Genomic DNA, 24,348 nt, shown 5'->3' on the forward strand with positions numbered 1-24,348 from the left:
GCTGATACATGAGGAGCCTGTATGGCCACACAAGGACCGAAGAAATAAAAGGGCCCATTTCTACCTCAGAAGCAGGTGGAATTGTGCTTTATGGTGGCCTCCTTAGTCACACACTCCTTTTTACATAGGTCATAAGGGGCATGGTGACACTAATGTAATCTCCAAATTTTAGTGTTTGTAAATTTGCCTTACATTTTATTATAAGGGTATCTGACGCACAACGTCTTTAAGAAAATCAACGCAAGCTTTTCCTAGGCGAAGCCGCTTTAGGAAAAAGCCAGTGGCCTTCAACCTAAACAAGACATCATGTCCACATACTCTTGTTTTGCCACAAAATCTTGGTTCTTTTATCCTCTACCACCTCACCCACAAAAACAACTGGACATGTTCTGCATTTTGCCGTCAGATCCTGTTTTTTTTGGTTATGGTAGCCCACACCCACCTCACCTCAGACCTATGTGCACGCGAGGGGTATTTTGTTTTGTTTTTTTGAGAATGAGAAGTTAAATATTTTTTTTAACCTTACCTGATGGACATTTTACACCCCCACTAGGGATTTTTTTTCACACTAGTTTCATATCTTCTGTTTGATTCCTGACATCGAACCAGTGTAGATAAGTATGTATTTTATATTTATAAAACTGTCATCCACTTCCACCGATTTCGATAGGACTGGCCAATCATCTAGAACAGTGTTTCTCAACTCCAGTCCTCAAGACCCACCAACAGATCATGTTTTCAGATTTTCCTCAATATTAGACAGGGAATAATTCCATCACCTGTGCAACATTAAGGAATCCTGAAAACCTGGTTGCGTAAAACCTGAAAAAAGAGAATTTTGTTTACTTACCGTAAATTCTTTTTCTTATAGTTCCGACATGGGAGACCCAGACCATGGGTGTATAGCTTCTGCCTCCGGAGGACACACAAAGTACTACACTAAAAAGTGTAGCTCCTCCCTCCGAGCATATACACCCCCTGGATGACCATATCCAGCCAGTTTAGTGCAAAAGCTGAAGGAGGACATCCACCCACAAGTAGAGATAGAGTAAAACCCGGAACAACCGGAACCTCTGTCTACAACAACAGCCGGTGAAAACACACAGAACAAGAACTGCCAACAGGCAACAGGGAGGGTGCTGGGTCTCCCATGTCGGAACTATAAGAAAAAGAATTTACGCTAAGTAAACAAAATTCTCTTTTTCTTCATCGTTCCTTATGGGAGACCCAGACCATGGGACGTCTCAAAGCAGTCCATGGGTGCGTAATAAACAGAACTGCGAAGTAGGCAAAACCTAACTTCACAAATGGGCGACAGCCGCCTGAAGGATGCGTCTGCCCAAGCTCGCATCTGCCGAAGCATGAGCATGCACTTGATAGTGCTTCGAAAAGGTGTGCAGACTAGACCAAGTGGCAGCCTGACAGACTTGCTGAGCCGTAGCTTGGTGCCTGAAAGCCCAAGAGGCACCGACAGCTCTGGTCGAGTGCGCTTTAATCCCCGGCGGGGGAGGCACCTGAGTACATTGGTAGGCATCGGAGATGGCCGACCTAATCCAACGAGCTAGGGTCGGTTTCGAAGCCGAAAGACCCTTGCGCTGACCTGTGGTCAGCACAAAAAGAGAGGTGCACCGCCTGAGAGCAGCGGTGCGTGACACATAGATCCGGAGCGCCCGCACCAAATCTAAAGTATGCAACGCTTTCTCAAAGCGATGCACAGGGGCCGGACAAAGGGAAGGTAATGAAGTGTCCTGGTTAAGGTGGAAAGGAGACACCACCTTAGGGAGAAAGTCCGGAGTCGGACGGAGGACCACCTTGTCTTGGTGAAAAACCAAAAAGGGTGACTCCGAAGAGAGCGCAGCCAAATCAGAAACTCTCCTGAGAGAAGTTATGGCCACCAGAAAGACCACTTTCTGTGAGAGGCGAAACAAAGGAACCTCCCTAAGAGGTTCAAAGGGGGGTTTCTGTAAGGCCGTGAGGACCAGATTAAGGTCCCAGGGATCCAAAGGCCGCCGGTATGGAGGAATGATGTGAGATGCGCCCTGCATGAAGGTGCGCACCTGGGCCAGTCGGGCGATACGCCGCTGGAACAACACTGACAGAGCCGAGACCTGTCCCTTGAGGGAATTGAGGGATAGTCCTAGCTGCAGACCGGACTGTAGAAAAGACAGGATGGTCGGCAAGGAAAAAGGCCAAGGAGCATGGCCGGAAGAGCGACACCAGGACAGGAAAATCCTCCAAGTCCTGTGGTAAATCTTGGCCGAGGAAGACTTCCGAGCCTGAGTCATAGTGGAGATGACTTCAGAAGGAATGCCGGAAGCCGTCAGGATCCAGGACTCAAGAGCCACGCCGTCAATCTGAGAGCCGCAGAATTCTGGCGGAAAAACGGACCTTGAGAGAGAAGGTCTGGGCGGTCCGGGAGATGCCACGGCACCTCTACGGACAGACGGAGCAGGTCTGGGTACCAAGCTCGCCTGGGCCAGTCTGGAGCAATGATTATGACCCGACGGCCCTCCATCCTGATCTTGCGCAGGACTCTGGGCAAGAGAGCTAGAGGGGGAAACACGTAAGCCAGACGGAACTGGGACCAATCCTGAACCAGCGCGTCCGCTGCTAAGGCCTGAGGATCGTGGGAGCGAGCCACGTAAACCGGGACCTTGTTGTTGTGCCGGGATGCCATTAGGTCCACTTCCGGAGTGCCCCACTTGCGGCAGATTGACCGGAACATGGATGCAGGGCCCACTCGCCGCTGTCCACGGTTTGACGGCTGAGATAATCTGCCTCCCAGTTTTCTACGCCTGGGATGTGAACTGCGGATATGGTGGACTTGGAGTCCTCCGTCCACTGAAGGATTCGTTGAACCTCCAACATTGCCAGGCGGCTGCGAGTCCCAGCCTGGTGATTGATGTAGGCAACTGCTGTCGCGTTGTCTGACTGGACTCGAATGTGCTTGCCCGCCAACAGGTGGTGAAAGGCTGCGAGAGCTAGGAGCACAGCTCTGATTTCCAGCACATTGATCGAGAGGGCTGATTCGGACGGAGTCCAAGTGCCCTGTGCTCGGTGGTGGAGAAATACTGCTCCCCAGCCGGATAGGCTGGCATCCGTGGTGAGAATCACCCCGGACGGGATCATGAAGGAGCGTCCCTGAGACAGAGAGAGGGGCCGAAGCCACCACTGAAGAGAGCTCCTGGTCTGTGGTGACAGAGCCACCAACCTGTGCAAGGAAGAAGTCCGCTTGTCCCAACAGCGGAGAATGTCCAGCTGCAGGGGACGCAGATGGAACTGGGCAAAGGGAACCGCTTCCATTAACGCCACCATCTGACCCAGCACCTGCATGAGGTGCCTGATGGAATGACGGCGGGGCCTCAACAGAGAGCGCACCGCCAGATGGAGGGACTGCTGTTTGACTAAGGGCAGCTTCACAAGTGCCGGCAGAGTCTCGAATTGCATCCCTAGTGTTACGGGGGGCTGTCTGATAATAACCTAAAGGAGTATCAGACAGTCAGGGTCCACCGTGCAAAGACTCTGCTGCAGACTATGGCAGAGTGCAATACCTCTGTTAACTCACAGAAGGATATAATAAGTAAGTAAAGCAATTCCTCCCTTACTTGGAGGATGTGTGGAATGATCTCTGTTAATAATCACAGAGACAAAGGCAATGTGTGCGAAATGGCACCTACCTAGGTCCGCTCTTCTAGTGGTGCAAAAGAGACGAACAGCAGCGTAAGCCGCACAAAGTTCCTACCTGCGTTCGCTCCACTAGTGTGCGAGGATACGAACAACTGCCAGACGCAATATAAAGAACGTTACCCTAGCGGCAACATCCACCTACGAGTCGAATCAAAAGGCCCAGCCAGACCATGTGCCTCAGGCACCTGCCTATGTCCGCTCCCCTAAGAGGTAAGGATACGGACAGCAGCCGAAGCTGTAAGGTATAAGAACGCTACCCTGCCGGTAGCGCTCACCTAGCATAGACAGAGGAATGCCTAGAGGAACGCGCACAGAGCGTCTACTCTTATGCATGAACCAAGAGGACTGAGCGCCATGCGGCGTGTGTCAGGGTCTTATATAGACTCTGTGCCTCATCCAAGATGGAGGACACCAGAGCCAATCCGCTGCCAGAACGACAGGAGTGACGTCATGCTGGCCTATCACCGAGCAAGGCGTCACAAGCACATGACCAGCGACCAATCGGCATAGAAGGTGTCAGAGACATGTGACCTCGTGTCAGCGATGATGTCACCCGCACATGTGCAATGGCTCCAAGATAGGACTTAGTCTCCGGCGCTCGCACATGTGCAGTAGCAAGAAATCTGGACATAGTCTCCAGTGCTCGCAGCAACCGTAACAGTACCTCCCCCTCAAGGGCCCCCCTCCCGGCGACGCAGGTAATCGGCAACTAAGTCGGGAGCATGGACAGCCTCCTCAGGCTCCCAAGAGCGATGTTCCGGACTATAGCCCTCCCAATCTATCAAGAAGAACCTGCGCCCTCTAACCATCTGAGAACCAACTATGGCTCGTACCTCATAGCTAGAGCGAGAGGAATCAGAGGCAGGAGAGTGCACTTCACGAGCGTGAGGTAAAAAAGCCGGCTTTAGCAGTGAGACATGGAATTTGTCATGAATCCTAAGATGGACAGGTAACTTCAATTGGTAGACTACATAACATATAGGAGGACCAGACTTGCGTAGTCTGGAGAACGTATGACCTAACTCCATAGGAGTGGGAGATGTTTCAGATGCTGAGGAAGATGGTAGTGGACCCTCAACAACTGGAATAGCCCGATGCTTAGGGCGTGAGGAAGAGACCTCGAGCCTACGTTCCTTATGGCGTACATCGATCCTCGTTGCTACTGTGATCAAGTCCTCCAGAGAAGCAGGGACCTCACGAGTAGCAAGAGCATCCTTGACATAGCCTGCCAACCCTCTCCAGAAGATAGGAATCAACACCTTCTTTGGCCAATCTAGTTCTGCCACCAGAGTTCTAAAAGCAATGGCATAAGAACTAGTGGATAACGAACTCTGAGATAGATCTAACAGTCTCAGGGCCGCATCATGGGTAACCTGCGGACCCATGAATACCGCCTTAAGAGCATCAAGAAAGTCTTGATGTCTCAGAGTAACCACATCAGAGCGCTCCCATAGGGGAGTCGCCCATTCTAAGGCTTTGTCCTGAAGTAAGGAGATGATAAAGCCTACTCTGGACCTCTCCGTAGAGAAGCGAGAAGAGTTGACCTCTAGGTGTATCTGACACTGACTAATGAAACCACGACATGATCTGGCATCGCCAGAATATCTGTTTGGCAGAGCAAGTCGAGGATCATGTGCAGCTGTCACCATGGTCTGAGGTTTATCCTCTATACTCTTGAGCCGTGACTCAAGTACTTGTATGTAACGATGTAACTGCTGATATTCTGCCATAACTGCCAGACCCTTGGCTCAGTCCTAATGTTACGGGGGGCTGTCTGATAATAACCTAAAGGAGTATCAGACAGTCAGGGTCCACCGTGCAAAGACTCTGCTGCAGACTATGGCAGAGTGCAATACCTCTGTTAACTCACAGAAGGATATAATAAGTAAGTAAAGCAATTCCTCCCTTACTTGGAGGGTGTGTGGAATGATCTATGTTAATAATCACAGAGACAAAGGCAATGTGTGCGAAATGGCACCTACCTAGGTCCGCTCTTCTAGTGGTGCAAAAGAGACGAACAGCAGCGTAAGCCGCACAAAGTTCCTACCTGCGTTCGCTCCACTAGTGTGCGAGGACACGAACCACTAGATATGGCACCTGCCTAGGTCCGCTCTTCTAGTGGTGCAAAAGAGACGAACAGCAGCGTAAGCCGCACAAAGCTCCTACCTCTGTTCGCTCCCCTAGTGTGCGAGGATACGAACAACTGCCAGACGCAGTATAAAGAACGTTACCCTAGCGGCAACATCCACCTACGAGTCGAATCACAAGGCACATGTGCAATGGCTCCAAGATAGGACTTAGTCTCCGGCGCTCGCACATGTGCAGTAGCAAGAAATCTGGACTTAGTCTCCAGTGCTCGCAGCAACCGTAACACCTAGGTACGTAAGTTTCTGTGTCGGGGTCAGAGTGGACTTGGGCAGATTGACAAGCCACCCGAATTGAACAAGCGTGGCGAGAGTGAGCGAGACACTCCGCTGACAGTCTGCACTGGATGAAGCCTTGACTAGAAGGTCGTCCAGGTAAGGAATCACTGCCAACCCCTGGAGGTGCAGAACCGCAACCACTGCTGCCATGACCTTGGTGAATACTCGAGGGGCCGTGGCTAACCCGAAGGGGAGAGCCACGAATTGGAAATGTTCCTCTCCGATTGCAAAATGTAGCCAACGCTGGTGTGAAACCACAATTGGCACATGCAAATAGGCATCTCTGATGTAGATGGATGCTAGAAAATCTCCTTGGGTCATTGAGGCAATGACTGATCGCAGAGATTCCATGCGAAAGTGCCGCACCTGAACATGCTTGTTGAGAAGCTTGAGATCCAGGATGGGCCGGAAGGAACCGTCCTTTTTGGGGACTAGGAAGAGATTTGAGTAGAAACCTCTGAACCGTTCCCGGGTGGGAACCGGTACAATTACTCCGTTGGCCTGCAAGGATGCCACGGCCTGGGAGAAGGCGGCGGCCTTTGAGCAGGGGGGAGTGGACAGAAAAAATCTGTTTGGCGGGCTGGAAGAGAATTCTATCCTGTAGCCGTGGGAGATGATATCCCGCACCCACTGATCGGAGACGTGTTGAAACCACACGTCGCCAAAGTGGGAGAGCCTGCCACCGACTAAGGACGTTGCTGGCGCGGCCAGATAGTCAAGAGGAGACTGCCTTAGTGGCAGCGGCTCCTCCGTTCTTCTGGGGATGCGGCTTCGTGCGCCAGCTGGTTTTTCGATCCTTGGCTGAGTTAGTGGACGAGGCTGAGGGCTTAGAGGATGACCAGTTAGAGGAACGAAAGGAACGAAACCTCGACTGGTTCCTGCCCTGGACAGGTTTCCTGGTTTTAGTTTGTGGCAAGGAAGTACTCTTCCCGCCAGTAGCTTCCTTAATAATTTCATCCAGTTGTTCACCGAACAGCCGGGATCCAGCAAAAGGGAGCCCAGCAAGGTACTTCTTGGAAGAAGCGTCTGCTTTCCACTCTCGAAGCCACAAGATCCTGCGAATCGCGAGGGAATTAGCGGAAGCCACCGCCGTGCGGTGAGAGGCCTCCAGAATGGCAGACATGGCATAGGATGAAAAGGCCGAAGCCTGGGAAGTTAAGGCAACCATTTCGGGCAGAGAGTCCCTGGTGAGGGAATGCATCTCCGCCAGAGAAGCAGAGACGGCCTTAAGAGCCCACACTGCTGCAAAGGACGGGGGGAACGAGGCCCCTGCCGCTTCATATACAGATTTGGCCAGCAGGTCAACCTGGTGGTCAGTGGAATCCTTAAGTGAGGTGCCATCCGCCACAGATACAACTGTCCGGGCTGAGATTCTAGACACCGGAGGATCCACCTTAGGTGAATGAGCCCACTCCTTGACCACCTCTGGTGGAAAGGGAAAACGGTCATCAGAACTACGCTTTGGAAAGCGTTTTTCAGGACAGGCCCTGGGTTTGGTCACAGTGGCCTGAAAACTGGAGTGGTTAAAAAACATACTCCTTGCTCTCTTAGGTGAGGTAAACTGGTGTTTTTCTACCAGAGAGGCTTGTTCCTCTGACACTGGTGGATTGAGGTTCAGTACGGAATTAATGGACGCAATTAAATCACTAACATCCGCATCACCTTCGGTTAGATCAATGGGGTACATAGAGGTAGCGTCCGAGCCCACAGTAAAGGCATCCTCCTTGCCCTGCGATTCAGCTCGTGAATCAGAGCCGTGGTACGAGGAAGGAGAAGAGTCCCTGCGTCTCCGTTTAGGAGGACGGGGTCTGGGAACAGAGGAAAAATCCTCTGTGAGCTCTGCAGACCGAGTCGGAGCAGCAGAGGCGCCCTGAGAAGGGGGCTGATGCATGGTCAGCAGAGTCCGGGATAGCTGTCCCATGGAGTCAGCAAAGGACTGGGAGATAGCATTAGAAAACGATGCTACCCAAGCCGGGGGTTCAGCCACCGGGGCCGGAGCAGCCGGAGGGATCACTGGGGAGACTCTAGGCTGAGGCACCACCATGTTAGAGCAGGCATCACAATGTGGATATGTGCTCGGTTCAGGCAGTATGAGCTTACAAGCAGTGCATATAGCGTATAGCTTAGCAGACTTGCTCCTAGTGACAGACATGCTGCTGAGGTGGAAACTCTGCAGTAAAGAACACACTCCTTCAGAATGACCCCCAGAGAGTGTATAAAAAAGTCCACAACCAGAGGTTGTGGCTTACCAGACCATTTTGTGTGCCCTCCGGTTCCACAGCTTGGACCCCCAGACAATTTGCAGAGCTGCTGCAGCCAGTGCCGATCAGCATGGGAACGCTGAGAAAATGGCGCCGGAGTGAGGAGGGGGGTGGGGCTAGGTCCAAGAGCGGGAACCGGAGGGCCAAGGAGAGATACAGGGGAGGGAAACATCTCCTCAGGAAGGAGTGTCCTCCCCTATGCTGAACGGCCGGTGGGCGGCGCCGCACTGTTCCCCTGCATGACTGACATGCAGGGGCAGTGAAACCGAAAGTAGGCCACGGCCGAAGCCGGGGCCTAAATTTTTACATGCGGCCGACAAGCAGGCACCCTCGGCGCGGTTCTCAGGAAAAAACCAGAGAACCGGCCGAAAACCACATACAAGTTGAAAAAACACACTCTCCCCACAATAAATGTACAAGGGACCCCTGAATAACGTCTCAATACTTAGCTTATGAGACGCAGGGCCAGGTCCCTGAGGGGTGAGCACTCCGTCCAGGCAGGGACCTAAAAGGGCTGCGGATGGAGACCGGTCTCCTGCAAAGCAGTGAGAACCGTGATGGCTCCCACTTCAAGCCAGAGCCCGATGGGATGGTGAAGGAGCGCGGCATGTAAGGCTCCAGCCTTGTAAAATCAACCTTAACAGCACCGCCGACACAGTGGGGTGAGAAGGGACATGCCGGGAGTCCAGCTCGGACCCGCTTTTCTTCCAATTCTTTAAAATGAAAAATCAAAAATCAAAAATCAGATGAGAATGCATGTGTGTGTGACCTCCTGAAACACAAAGCATTAAACTGGCTGGATATGGTCATCCAGGGGGTGTATATGCTCGGAGGGAGGAGCTACACTTTTTAGTGTAGTACTTTGTGTGTCCTCCGGAGGCAGAAGCTATACACCCATGGTCTGGGTCTCCCATAAGGAACGATGAAGAAACATGATCTGTTGGTGGGTCTTGAGGACTGGAGTTGAGAAACACTGATGTAGAATGTATTTAGATCTCTTGACTCTTCCTTGACAGATGATGTCGGGAAGGCCAGTGTCACATTTCCGACTGCCTCGCGGGTCTCACGTTGCATCACCCAGCACGGACTCACACTCTCATCACAGGAGGGAGTTGGTTGCATGCATCTCTATTCAGCTGAGACGCTCCTGTCGGGAGAGTGTGCGCTGTGCCGGGTGATGCAACACGAGACTCGCGCGAGATACATGCCAGGCACTCGCAAGTGTGACACCGGCCGAAACAGAAGTATCCGTCTGTTACAATTTCAGATTCCTTTTCTTCCTTATAATGATGATCCTTGGCCATGCTCCTCTAATGGAGAACCAAGAAGGGTGTTCTTGTGTTTGTGAAAGTCGAGAGAGAAAGCTGTCAACCAAATGATTGGCCAAACAGCTGGTCTTTAGCACATAATGCTACTATCCTGTTTCATCTAGGCCTCCAGTAGTGCAACAGATGTGTCCAATCTCTAATCATACTGAGATGACTCTGCTAATTCTGCTTCAGTCTACAGAGCAAAGCTGACAAGTATGATAGAATAAAAAGGAACAAAAAAAAATAGGGCTGAGTAGACCCCCCAAAAAAGAAGGAATACTAGGGCTGAGTCTATCATGTATAACACAGCTGAATTTATGATTTGATGTATCTTATGGTGGTATCACAGTTTGCAGTTCTGCATAGGGTGTCATGAATACCTTATTATACTTAGTGATTACGCTGCACATATTATGTTGCCATAAATGACAGATTTAGCTCTCCAACTATCACACGGCGTTTGGCTCAAAACTCGCCGAGTGTCATGGCGGTATCTGACGCTGTTCACTCCACAGACTCTGACACTCCACACTGTGGTTTCGCTGGGGCTTCTGAGTTGCACAGCCAGGCCCAGGTATCGACCAGCTGTGTGCTCATTAGTGATTGGGCTGGTTAATCTTGCCTAGGCTGCTGGTTACCTCTAGGATCACATGTTATGAGAAACCACAACTTCTCCTTGCCTTTTTAAGATGGTGGAAACTGACTTCCTGGGCCGATTATAGTTTTGAGCGATAATGGTCCATGTGCTGTTATGATCCAGTTGCTGGTAAACTACTGAGTGCTGTTTGGTGTGTTGTGAGAATTCTCTTGTCATCTGTTTATTCCCTCCCTGGTCTTTATTTCCTCCTGATCACATATTGTTTAATACCTTTGCGTGTGATTGCTGCGAGTTAGAGTTTTGTTTTCCCCGTTTATATATTTGTGTGGGTTTAACCACTTCTCTCCCGGCCCTCCCCTGAGGTGGGGTAGATGGGGTATTAGAGCAGGGTTGGCCAAGAGCAGGGCTATGTTGGTGGTCCAGACCTCTTCACCATCAGAAGTATCTCTGGGATAAGGGACAGCTAGGGCCCTCTAGCTTGAGTGCAAGCCTAGGAAGCCCGATCCCTTGGTTTTCCCCTTATACTTCATAACACCTACATCTCATATGCTTTTTTTCTGAATATTTCTCATAGTTACATAATCATTATTTTTTTATTTTTGAGCTGTAAAATGTGGTTACTATTAACTTTTTTTTTTATAATTTTATTGCCCGGCCCCATCCCAAGGAACTTGAACCGGGGATCAATCTTGATCCTTTGTATAGTATTCTGTAATACTGTAATTTCAGTGTGTTTTAAACTTACAGATACCCTATGAAGCTCAGCCAAAACATGGCAGATATGGGGGTCTCCAGTAGGCTGCCATGACAGTGCTATCGGCACCTTGTAATAATGTTGCGCAGAGGCTAATGGCGGTCAATAGTGGGAGTTGAAACTCTTAAGTCCTGCTGTCATGATTGTTTATACTTGGGTACTGGCTCCTGAACCTGCAATATACACGCTGTGCACACATCCGATAAGCGTTCTTGGCCCCGCCAGGCACTTAGGGCTCTACCACTAAACTAGATCTTCAGGTGCTGGTTCTCATAATTATTGGTGACTTTAACATCCTTCTTGAAATTTACACAATCGCATCTGACTTTTCTGTAGTCTATTCTGCACAGTATCTCGGTAGCTTTGCCTATCTTTGCTTATTTTTGCACAGAACAAAGCACATTTGACCCACATTTGCTACTTGCTTCTGTTTCAGGTGGGAAATTTTCCAACCGCAGCATCCTCCTCTCGTTCTCTGCTCTGTTAAGGCTGCAAATTACCCTAAAATGTATTACTATCATAGCTCAATGTCTGCACATCAATCAATGAGTAAGTTCTGCTTATTACAATGGTCTAAACCAGTAATAGCTAACCTATGGCAGAGATGACCTGCTGGGCTATTTTTGCTGACACGCGTGGCAGGGGCAATTGGCCGCATACCGATCTATAGGACAAGCCGCGGCCGCCGGTGATTTAACTAGAACTGCATGTGCAGCTAAACTGTTCTGAAATAACTGGCCCAGGTGTGGGGGCGCACATGCAGTTCTAGTTAAATCACCGGTGGCCGAAGCTTGTCTTATAGATTGGGATCTACAAGACAAGCTACGGCCGCCGGTGATTTGTGTTCTGTACCTTTAATCAGGGTCCTGAGTAAGGCATGCTTACGTACCACGCAGTATGTAACACGCCTCTCTCTAACCCAAGCGTCTCAAACACAAGGCCCATGAGGCAGCTTGTTACGGCCCACAGGCCGCCTGGTCATTGCGGCCCTATTTACTTCAGATGATTTCCGCTGCCGCGCACGGGAACTCTCTGCAGAGCTTCACCAAAGATAGTCACCGACCAATCAGATCTGATGACTCAGCTGTCTAGTCCCTGTCGGAGTCACAACTGCAAATTTAATGAAGTGGTCAGTCATCATTAAGCACTACTTGTAGTCATTATTGGATGAACCCATCATGAGGTAGTCAACCATCAAGACTGCGAGTCGCTCAGACATCCTAATTATTTGGGCGGCAGCCCTTCGTTCATGCTGCTTGGTTAGTTCACACTGTCAACATCTTCAGCAGGCCTCTTCTATGACCTGTCGTAATTGAAGCCAATAGATGAGTAGCTGCAAACAACGGAAAGTTCTCTCTGCCCCAAAGTGTGCACACTTCTCAGGCACATTTTTGACAGGACAGCCGTAATTCCATCTGGTATCACCACCTACCATGTGGTTCCAATTTCTTTGAGCAGCTTTATCCTTCCATACAATAAACCATTCTTCATGCAAAGCTGCTTCCACTGCCCAAGTATCTAAAGAGCATTGTCTGATATGGTTTCTCTCTCTTCTCTGGTAGGCCTCTGACCGAGGGTCACCCACCTTTGTAGCTCTGCCAGTTCAGGGTTGGACTGTTGCAACTGTACCCATTCATCTCTAGGACACCCAGAGGGATGGGGCTCCTTTTCGGACTGGGGTCTTATATCCCTCCAGCTCTTCATCCACCTCACGAGTTGGTCACTCTTGAGCTAATTTGGACAGGGCATTTGCTTGGCTATTTTTAGCCTTTAACTTGTAGAACATTGTAATGAAATGTGGACATTCGCATAACCCATCCCAGCTCCAGGGCCCCCAGCTTCACATTTTCCAGGTGTGCAAGGGTATTGTTATCGGTCCGCACATGGACATCCGACTTCAACAAGTAGTCTGCCAACTTCTCTATTACGGCTCACACCATGGCTAAAGGGTGCTTTACACGCTGCAACATCGCTAGCGATCTTGTTAGCGATGTGACATGCCAGATCGCAGATGCAATCTGCCGAGATCGCACATAGGTCGGTTTTGAACCGCCGGTCACAGGTGCGATCTTGGCAGATCGCATTTGCGATCTGGCGTGACACATCGCTAACGAGATCGCTAGCGATGTTGCAGCGTGTAAAGCACCCTTAACAGGTCTAGCTTGAAGGCGCTGTAGCTATCACCTGGATCAACACTGCCGCCACACCATAAAAACTTCCATCAGTATACAGAACAAAGGGTTGAGAAAAGTGTGAATACTCCAGGATGGGGGCATCAGTCAGTATGACCCTCAGGGCCCGGAAGGTCTCCCTTCTGTCTTGGGCCCCACTAGATGTACCTCTGGCGGTCCCCATCAATAGTTCATGCAATGGAGCTGCAGTCTTGCTAAAGTCCTTAATAAACCAATTATAGCATCCGGATAGACCCAGGAAGGTTACAATTCTCTCAGCATTAGAGTCGTAGGCCATTTTTTTAGTCCTGGACTATACAGGTATTCAGCCAGCAGTAATCTATACAGAATCTCAGAGTAGCATCATTCTTTTAGACCAACACAGTAGGAGCAGCCCAGGGACTCTTACTTTCTCAAATCACTTTATTACGAATCATATGGCATGGTAGATCTTTCACCTCTTGATACATCTGAGGCTGAATGCCGATATTGTTCCCAGATGGAGTCAGTTTACCCATTGGGATTACGTGTTGGATGGCCTTGGTACAGCCGATAATCATCAAGGCAGGCAAACACCTCCTGATACAGCTTCAGTAATCTTTCTATTCTTCCCACTTGTTGAGGAGAGAACTTCATCAAATTGGCTTCCATTTGTCCTGGCCGGCTCTCTCTTCTACCCTGGTGTTTCTGCTCAAGAGACAGAGCCAAAGTCCATGAATCTCCCACCACTGGTCTCAGTTGTATAGCATCTGCTCTGGTAAGATCTTCTTGCATTACGTAAATTTTGGCCACTTCTTTTTTCATGGGTCAACTGCAAGCTTGTTCTACTCAGGTTCAGGCACCTCACTAGCACTTATTCTTGAGGCAAAGTGGCCAGCATGTGGGCAATTAAGAGTCTGAGTAGATCTTCCTGTCCTTCTGGGGAATTGACCTGCACCTCCACTCCTTCCAGCAGTATCCATGCCCGGCAAGCACTGTATGTCTCAGAATAAAAGTGGAATTGGGAGGCACCACTACTTTTCCCAGAGGTTTCGAGTCAGCAGGTAACTTTTGCATCTGACTGATCTGCATAACCTGGTGTAATGGTTTTCTACTTGAGTAACTCTGTGCCTCCCTGGGCCGACTATGCACTTGCCATCCACCTGTCAGGAACTGTTCCACTTCTCTCAAAATGTTAATTCCCAGTGTCATGGCAGATCCACCTCTGCCGGACCCTTTTAACAGCACAATCTCTTTTCGTACAAGGTTCTGTCCACAGACACACATCTTCATCCACTCCACCCCCTTGACGGGGATAGGCAACTGGTTATCAGCCATCAGTCATATGGCTGGCACTTTTCTGGAATGGCACTGTAGCGCCCCTGAGCCACTCAGGGCACTACAAGGAACTGCATCCTCTAGGGGATGCAGGACCTACCCCCTGGGTCCTTGAATATCATTGCCGATACCAACAAAGCACAACCAAAATCCTAGTTCTCCACTCCACACCGGGAATACAGGGTTAACCATGTAAGGGGATGGTCACCTAGAGGTAGGAACGAGTCCCAGGTTTAGCCAGCCTGGGGGAAGGGGTCAGTCAGTCTGAAGAACTGTGGCACACAGAGAGGTGTGCGGACGTGTCTGATCTGGGTCCGTGCAACGGTGACCCCGGGGGCACGGGAGAGAGGTCGCCAGGGTGGGTACGGACAGGTACCGCTGGGACTGGAGAACGCAAGGGGCACAGGACCCTAGATCAGGCGCCAGTTCTACATGGTTTGATAATCACCTGCCCGGTTAAGACACCTTCATGGACTTCACCAAACCAAATAATCCAGGGGCATCATCAGTAAACTAGGATTGGGCTTCGGACACTTACCTCCCCACAGAGTCCACACTGCCCACCGTACAGAGGAGACTGTTACCCCAAAAGGGACAGTCGGGCCCCAAATGCTCCACGCTACGGGGACCCAACCAACAGAGAGTTCCGGGGACAGAGCAATCTGGGTCACTACATTGGCACTGATACTCCATGGGACCTGAACCAGTAATCCAAGGGTCTGAGTGAGTAGAGACTGTTCATGATAACCTGGTGAGGTCTCCGTTATTGCCCTTCACATCTCCCAGGCATGGCCCTACCTGCGAGGGGCCTAAGACAATTACTGCAACCACCACCAGCCCTGGGAGTACCCACATTCAGCAGCAGCAGTTCCACATCCTTAACCGCAACCCGCAGGTGGCGTCACGTACACTAACTTTCACTCCTACTGTAAATACCCCCTTTTACAAGAGAAGCCCCAGGGCACGGGACCGGGCAACGACAACCAGAGTGACATTCCCATTTGCAACCGCCCAGGACTGAGTACCCCCTTCCCTGGGTCACACAGTACACCTCTGGGAAATGCAGTTGGAAGTACTCTTCAGGCATGGTAGTCACTTGGGAACCTGTATCTGTCACGGGCGGAGGGGCGCGCTCACCACGCTCGGGTCCGGGGCTTCTGCTGCTGCTGCTCGGTGGCTCGAGCGGTGGGCCGGACCCGGGGACTCGAGCAGCGCTCCTCACCCATGAGTGAAAAGGGATGGTTTGTTTAAGGAGATAGTTCGTGACGCCACCCACGGGACGTGGTGATGATGGCATCACTGCTGCTGGGGACGGGGATCCCGGCAGAGATGGTAGGGAGCAGCTAGGATGTTGTCCCCTCCGTGGGTAGGGGTTGGTGATCCCGGGGCCCGGTGGTGTAATGGGGAGGCTGGATGGCTGGAGTGCAGGGTTGCAGGGGCAGCGCGGCGTGGTGCCGGATGGCACTGGGGTACTCACTCAGACAGTCAATGACAGTGTCTCTGGTAAACCAAACGGCCGGATGGACGGGTCCCGCAGCCGGCTGCAGTGTTGTTGTGCTCTCCCCGGACGGCTGATGGTGGCTGTTTTTCCCTGCACCTGTTAGAATGTTCTGACTCCTGTGGTTGGTATTGTGAGTCCTTTCCTGCACCTTCTTGTACGCTCCTCCTTTGCTCCGGTTTCCAGCTGGCTCCCCGGTTCGGTACCGGACGGGCCACCACCCTGTCCCGGCTACCTACGGTTCCACCAAGACTGTCTTCCCGGCTCCTGCAGACGGCCACTACCGTCTGCCTGACTGGCTACACGAGGGCCCTAGGCTCCAACCTAGGCCCCAGTCTGCGTCTGCCTCTCTGCACACCTCCTCTCTCTTCCTCTGCCTGGACTTGTCTGAACTTGTTTTCTGCCTCAGGCCAGCTAGACTCCTCGGTGGGCATGCCCATCTGCCTGACTCCGCCCACCTGGTGTGTCTGTCTGAACCCGAGGGAAGAAATCAGGTCATACTGGGGATGACTACTGTGAACTGCTGGGGGTGGGGGTGTGTGTTGTTACCTGTGACCTCTGGCTAGTCCAGGGCGTCACATTCCCCCTTGGTGAAATGCAGACCGTCCACGGGCTGCCCATCCATCACCGGTTTTATTTTTCAAACTGCAAAAAGATAAAACAAGCATATTTAGAAATCTTCCCTTAACGGGAGGCACATTACTTCAACTTTAAACTGTTCTGCCACCCCCCCCCACCTGCTGTGCAGATGGCCTCCTTCGGGAACTTGAGGACATTCAACAGGGGTGACAGTCCATAAAACAGTCAACTTTTTTAACTTGCAGGTAGCCGTCCATGTTCCGCTACCGTCGCTGCTGCTGCCGCCACTCCCAGTACGGGTCACGGGTCCCGTGCTCTACCTCCTGCTCAGGAGCCAGGCCCCCTCGGATGCCCTCGGCGCCGGCTACAACCGGCCTCGCTAACTGCCGAGGGCCCCATCGCTCAGTGGCCTGCTCCTCCTCCCTGCACTTGTCTGAACTTGTTTTCTGCCTCAGGCCAGCTAGACTCCTCGGTGGGCGTGCCTATCTGCCTGACTCCGCCCACCTGGTGTGTCTGTCTGAACCCGAGGGAGGAAATCAGGTCTCACTGGGGATGACTGCTGTGAACTGCTGGGGGTGGGGGTGTGTGTGTGTTATTACCTGTGACCTCTGGCTAGTCCAGGGCGTCACATATCTATCAAACACTGGATTCTCTGTCCATTATCTGTCCATTATCTTCAGTCCACATTGTGGGTCTCTTAGAAACTATACCTTCAGAGCCTGAACCTCCTCCTCAGAAGTGTTAAACCCGACAGTGTGCTGCTTGACTTGACCATGGGGTGTGTTAGTTTAATGGCCGCTCCCTCTGCTTGTTTTCTCGGGTTGGGAAGTTTCTGGAGATGTGTCCTCTTACTCTTCAAGTCCAACATTCAATTCAGCGCTCCCCTGGTCTGTGGTGTGGCCGACACTGCTGATCTCTGAAGGAAGAATAGTCCTGATCTGTTCTCTCTTTGTATCACAGTGTGGTATATAACTTGGCCAGTTTTGCAGAGATTCGTCTGATGTCATACAGCTCTCCCTTGATTTTTTGGAGCTCCCATCACTGTTATCAACCACATTCGGGCTCCACGCTTGGCAGTTTGGAAACGGCTATCCCATGGCTCTGGATCACAACGGTCAGGACTGGTGCCTCCCATTCTCAGACCCTGGCTTCAGCTCCAACTTCTAGAAAGCTCATGCTGGAATTATTCTGAAAGCTAATTGTAACTTGTGCATATAAATAGCTGGCACAGCTATAAGTGATATCTGTGCCAGTGATGCCCTAATTTTCAGTTTCTGTGCCAGTCTTAAATATATCAACTTATATTGGGTCCCATGAAATAAGGGATAAAGCTACCAAAGTTACATTATATGGTTAATAGTATGTGCCACCTCCACATATGGGTTTTATGTTAGAACAGAATTCTGTATATATACAAAATCACCTGTTTTCAGGAAATATAAAATATTTTTTTTATAACCTTATATGATGTTGATGTGTATCTGGATGGACTGTCGTCTTCCATATAAATATTTTGCAACTAACGAGGACAGTCATATTAAACTGGCCACATCATGGAATAGTAGAACTGAATAAACATAGTTTTAATTTAATTTATCCTCTCCGCTGCAGAGATATTGGCTTGTAAAGTTTAGGTTGTATCTTGTCTTCTCTGGAGGCGTGTACTTTTTTCCCTGCGTGATTAATCAAAAGCAAAAGGTGTCATGCGGGGGAGGGGTGGGATGGGAGAAAACACTCCCACAGAAGGTTGTAAGAACATAGCTTCTCCTGTGAGACATGTACAGGTGCATCATAATAAATTAGAATATCATCAAAAAGTTTATTTCAGTAATTCAATACAAAAAGGGAAACAGAAATTATAGAGTCATTACACACAGAGGGATCTATTCCTATATATTATATAGAGTCATTACACACAGAGGGATCTATTCCTATATATTATATAGAGTCATTACACACAGAGGGATCTATTCCTATATATTATATAGAGTCATTACACACAGAGGGATCTATTCCTATATATTATATAGAGTCATTACACACAGAGGGATCTATTCCTATATATTATATAGAGTCATTACACACAGAGGGATCTATTCCTATATATTATATAGAGTCATTACACACAGAGGGATCTATTCCTATATATTATATAGACTCATTACACACAGAGGTAATCTATTCCTATATATTATATAGTCATTACACACAGAGGGATCTATTCCTATATATTATATAGAGTCATTACACATAGAGGGATCTATTCCTATATATTATATAGAGTCATTACACACAGAGGGGTCTATTTCTATATATTATATAGAGTCATTACACACAGAGGGATCTATTCCTATATATTATATAGAGTCATTACACATAGAGGGATCTATTCCTATATATTATATAGAGTCATTACACACAGAGGGCTCTATTTCTATATATTATATAGAGTCATTACACACAGAGGGATCTATTCTTATATATTATATAGGGTCATTACACACAAAGGGATCTATTCCTATATATTATATAGAGTCATTACACACAGAGGGATCTATTCCTATGTATTATATAGTCATTACACACAGAGGGATCTATTCGTATATATATTATATAAAGTCGTTACACACAGAGGGATCCATTCCTATATATTATATAGAGTCATTACACACAGAGGGATCTATCCCTATGTATTATATAGTCATTACACACAGAGGGATCTATTCGTATATATATTATATAAAGTCGTTACACACAGAGGGATCCATTCCTATATATTATATAGAGTCATTACACACAGAGGGATCTATTCCTCTATATTATATAAAGTCATTACACACAGAGGGATCTATTCCTCTATATTATATAGAGTCATTACACACAGAGGGATCTATTCCTCTATATTATATAGAGTCATTACACACAGAGCGATCTATTTCACGTGTTTATTTTATATTATATAGTGTCATTACACACAGAGGGATCTATTTCCCCTGTTAATTTAAATGCCTCAATACTTGGTCGTACTCCTTTTGCATGAATTCCTGCATCAATGCGGCATGGAGGCGATCAACCTGTGGCACTGATGAGGTGTTATGGAAGCCCAGGTTGCTTTGATAGCCGCCTTCAGCTCGTCTGCATTGTTGGCTCTGGTGTCTCTCATAGATTCTCTATGGGGTTTAGGTCAGGCGAGTTTGCTGCCAATCAAGCCCAGTGATACTGTGGTTAGTAAACCAGGTATTGGTACTTTTGGCAGTGTGGACAAGGGCCAAGTCCTGCTGGAAAATTACATTTCCATCTCCAAAAAGTTTGTCAGCAGAGGGAAGCATGAAGAGCTGTAACATTTCCTGGTAGATGGCTGCGCTGACTTTGGTCTTGATAACACACAGTGGAGCTACACCAGCAGATGACATGGCCCCCAAACCATCACTGATTGTGGATGCTTCACACTAGACCTCAGCAGCTTGGATTGTGGCCTCCACTCTTCCTCCAGACCCTGGGACCGCGATTTCCAAATGAAAGGCAAAATTTACTTTCATCTGAAAACAACACCTTGGAGAGCTGAGAACAGTCCAGTTCTTTTCTCCTTGGCCCAGATAAGACGCTTCTGGTGTTGTCTATTGGTCATGAGTGGTGCCACAAGGAATTTGACACTTGTAGCCCATGTCCTGGATACGTCTGTGTGTGATGGCTCTTGAAGCCCTGACTCCAGCAGCGTCCACTCCTTGTGAATCTCCCCCAAATTTTTGAATGGCCTTTTCTTAACAATCCTATGAAGGCTGCGGTTATCCCGGTTGCTTGTGCACCTTTTTCTACCACACTTTTTCCTTCCACTCAATGTTCCATTAATATGCTTGGATACAGCCCTGTGTGAACAGCCAGCTTCTATAGCAATGACCTTTTAGTGGCTTACCCTCCTTGTGGAGTGTGTCAATGACTGCCTTCTGGATATCTGTCAAGTCAGCAGTCTTCCCCATGATTGTGTAGCCTACTGAACCAGACTAAGGGACCATTTTAAACGCTTAGGAAGCCTTTGCAAGTGTTTTGTGGTAATTATTCTAATTTTCTGAGATAAGGACTTTTGGGTTTTCATTGGCTGTAAGCCACAATCATCAACATTAACAGAAATAAACACATGAAATAGATCCCTCTGTGTGTAATGATTCTATATAATATATAATAAATATGTCCTATCTGCATTATTTTCCTGCGTTAATTGCTGTTCTGAATCGCTTGGACCATTGTATTTTTATGGATTCATGAATAAAGTGAAGGAATTTTTACCAGCATCCTGGATTGCTCAAATTATTGCTGGATAGTGCTCTGCCGTTGTTCACATTAATATGGATGGACTCCTAATCGTGATTTGGGCATAATGGAGTTAACCAGGCCAGCTGAGGCTCCAGGTGATTTGTTCGAGTGAGCTGGTCTGCACTGTTTGGCCAATATATAATTAATATATAATAAACGCATGAAATAGATCCCTCTGTCTGTAATGAATCTATATAATATATAATAAACAGGTGAAATAGATCCCTCTGTGTGTAATTACTCTATATAATATATAGGAATAGATCCCTCTGTGTGTAATGACTCTAATATATAGTAACTAGCTGTACTACCTGGATTCGCCCGGGTTAATAACTATTGTTAACAAAATAGAATGTATTAACATTCCCGGGATAGAATGTATAAATAGAATGTATTAACATTCTCGGGATAGAATGTATAAATAGAATGTATTAACATTCCCGGGATAGAATGTATAAATAGAATGTATTAACATTCCCGGGATAGAATGTATAAATAGAATGTATTAACGTTCCCGGGATAGAATGTATAAATAGAATGTATTAACGTTCCCGGGATAGAATGTATAAATAGAATGTATTAACGTTCCCGGGATAGAATGTATAAATAGAATGTATTAACGTTCCTGGGATAGAATGTATAAATAGAATGTATTAACGTTCCCGGGATAGAATGTATAAATAGAATGTATTAACGTTCCCGGGATAGAATGTATAAATAGAATGTATTAACGTTCCCGGGATAGAATGTATAAATAGAATGTATTAACGTTCCCGGGATAGAATGTATAAATAGAATGTATTAACATTCCCGGGATAGAATGTATAAATAGAATGTATTAACGTTCCCGGGATAGAATGTATAAATAGAATGTATTAACGTTCCCGGGATAGAATGTATAAATAGAATGTATTAACGTTCCCGGGATAGAATGTATAAATAGAATGTATTAACGTTCCTGGGATAGAATGTATAAATAGAATGTATTAACGTTCCCGGGATAGAATGTATAAATAGAATGTATTAACGTTCCCGGGATAGAATGTATAAATAGAATGTATTAACGTTCCCGGGATAGAATGTATAAATAGAATGTATTAACGTTCCCGGGATAGAATGTATAAATAGAATGTATTAACGTTCCCGGGATAGAATGTATAAATAGAATGTATTAACGTTCCTGAGATAGAATGTATAAATAGAATGTATTAACGTTCCCGGGATAGAATGTATAAATAGAATGTATTAACGTTCCCGGGATAGAATGTATAAATAGAATGTATTAACGTTCCCGGGATAGAATGTATAAATAGAATGTATTAACGTTCCCGGGATAGAATGTATAAATAGAATGTATTAACGTTCCCGGGATAGAATGTATAAATAGAATGTATTAACGGCCGGGATAGTAACTGTCTCTCTGTTTCTCTCCCATTCTCTGTCTGTCTCCCCCTCTGTATATGTCTCTCTATCTCTCTCTATCTCTTTCCCTGTCTGTCTCTGACTGTCTCTGTCTCTTTCTCCGTCTGTCTCAATTTCTTTCTAAATCCTATTGAAATGCTGAAACTCGCCCTGACTGGAAGAATCCCCGAAATATCACATAGATAAGAAAATGGTCTTTGGAAATGGAACAAAAAAATGTTTAGTCAATGTCCGAGGCAGGTAGGTAATTTCCGCAGATCTGCTGATGTTCTCACACCATCTTGTCCAGGTCATTCAGTTGTAGCATCCTCGGGTTGATTCCTCTAATTTTTTTTTTATTGTTATTTTCAATGAGGGTCGATTTTCAACAGTTTTTAGGCATAAAAATGTTTTACATCTTTTTTTTAACACTTTTGGACAATTTGTAGAAACTTTGCAACTTTTTTTTCCATTTTTAGTCACTTTTTGATAAGTGAGCGGAGTACAACCGGGAAGGAGGCCTAGACGAGAACGTTGTCAGACTAATTCATTATAATTGTTTTCTCAAAATAGGTGTAATTTACAACAGAAATGTACAACTGTCCCTGACTGGAGTAATTTTTCTTGTGCTGACACATGGAAGGTGAAATAAGCACCAAAGTAATGAATTTACAGTCCATAGCTCATCAAGATTTCTTTGCAAAACCACATTTTTGATGAATCAGCGCCTGTTTTTTACAAAAATGTTAAAGGTGTTTAACCATTTTAAAGTCCATTAGTGACCACGATCAGGCCTCCTTCAGAGGTTAATTTTTGATGGATAGAACATGTACCCACTATAGTCTATGGAGCTGGGAGATGTTCATATGTTCATGTTTTTTGTAGACCAAGTGTCCACACGTTTTCATTTTTGGCTCAAAACAAACATCAAAACCACCCATAGGTCTTGTTTTTATAGTGCATGAAACAATATGGAACAATATCCTTCCGTCCAAAAAAAAAAAAACAAGTACAAGTTATCAGCCATATAAACTATAATGGGCAAAAAAAAACACAAGCTGGGTTCACACATCCAAGTTTACCGATTAACACTCGGACCATGATGCATGGTCTCCTAGAACCATATGTGAGGCTTTGAATCTCCAGTGAGAAGACCCATGGCCAGTCATGGTCCACAAAAGTCATCTGGTGGACCTACTTCTAGAACTTCCACCTATTGGAAGAACAAATCCCACTGTAGTCATCGAACTGCTTCTCTTCTGAATTGGAATGACTCTCTTGCATGGGTTTGTCCCATTAAAAACCATCGATAACCCAACACATCATCAAGATTTTCCAGCAAGTCATGTTATAACACACACACATCCATGACACTCAATGTAAACTTTGCAATGGTCATAACGATGTATCCTAAAGATTTGATATAGGTACTCACCATTCACCAAGCTCTTCGCGAGTGATAAAGTGACCACCATATACAGCAGGACGTGGCTGCTCCAAAAAGCTGGCGCCAAAGCCTTCATTGTTCACATGAGTTTCTATGTAGCAGTGATGTGATATACCATCATTCCTATTAATATATGGTAAGGCTGAGGTTCAGTCCCTGGAGTATCGGAGTTATTTTCATAGATTGTCTGTGTGTGGTCTTCAAAGATTAACGTCTCACTTTCGGATGAGCTGCTTTTCATACAGATAGACGGCTGCTATAGAAAATGAGAACCTTCACCACAGCCCACGGTATAAGGAACTCAACGACATATCACACTCTTCATCTCTACTCAACTTCCTGTTCTTATAGAGAAGAAGCAAATCTTATCTCATCAACCGGCTATTGTCGAAATTAAAGTATATCATCACTGATGTCATAGACAAGAGATCATTACAGATAATCTTTGTGCTGTTTATTGTTTTTCTTTTTTTTAATTATTATTTTTATATCTGAAGATTTCTTTTCCTTTTTTATATTAATGTACGCTTTTAAACTTTTTTATTTAATATACTGTATATGTATTGCTTTATTTTATCCATGTATTTTGCA

General features: G+C 47.2%; 1 protein-coding gene across 2 annotated transcripts in view; it reads right to left on the reverse strand.

The window, feature by feature from the left end:
- LOC142281564 (B- and T-lymphocyte attenuator-like) overlaps window positions 1-24,005 on the reverse strand; it is a 39,198-nt gene extending 15,193 nt beyond the window's left edge. For both annotated transcript variants that reach the window (XR_012743647.1, XM_075332864.1), the window contains exon 1: window positions 23,746-24,005. Coding sequence is in view for 1 of the 2 variants with exons in the window: in XM_075332864.1 (XP_075188979.1) it covers window positions 23,746-23,833 (88 nt within the window). In the remaining variant the exon portion in view is untranslated. The remainder of the gene's footprint in view (window positions 1-23,745) is intronic.
- Window positions 24,006-24,348: the final 343 nt, after the last annotated feature.

This window comes from Anomaloglossus baeobatrachus, chromosome 2 (genome assembly GCF_048569485.1).
Source record: "Anomaloglossus baeobatrachus isolate aAnoBae1 chromosome 2, aAnoBae1.hap1, whole genome shotgun sequence".
Taxonomy (NCBI): Eukaryota; Metazoa; Chordata; class Amphibia; order Anura; family Aromobatidae; genus Anomaloglossus; species Anomaloglossus baeobatrachus.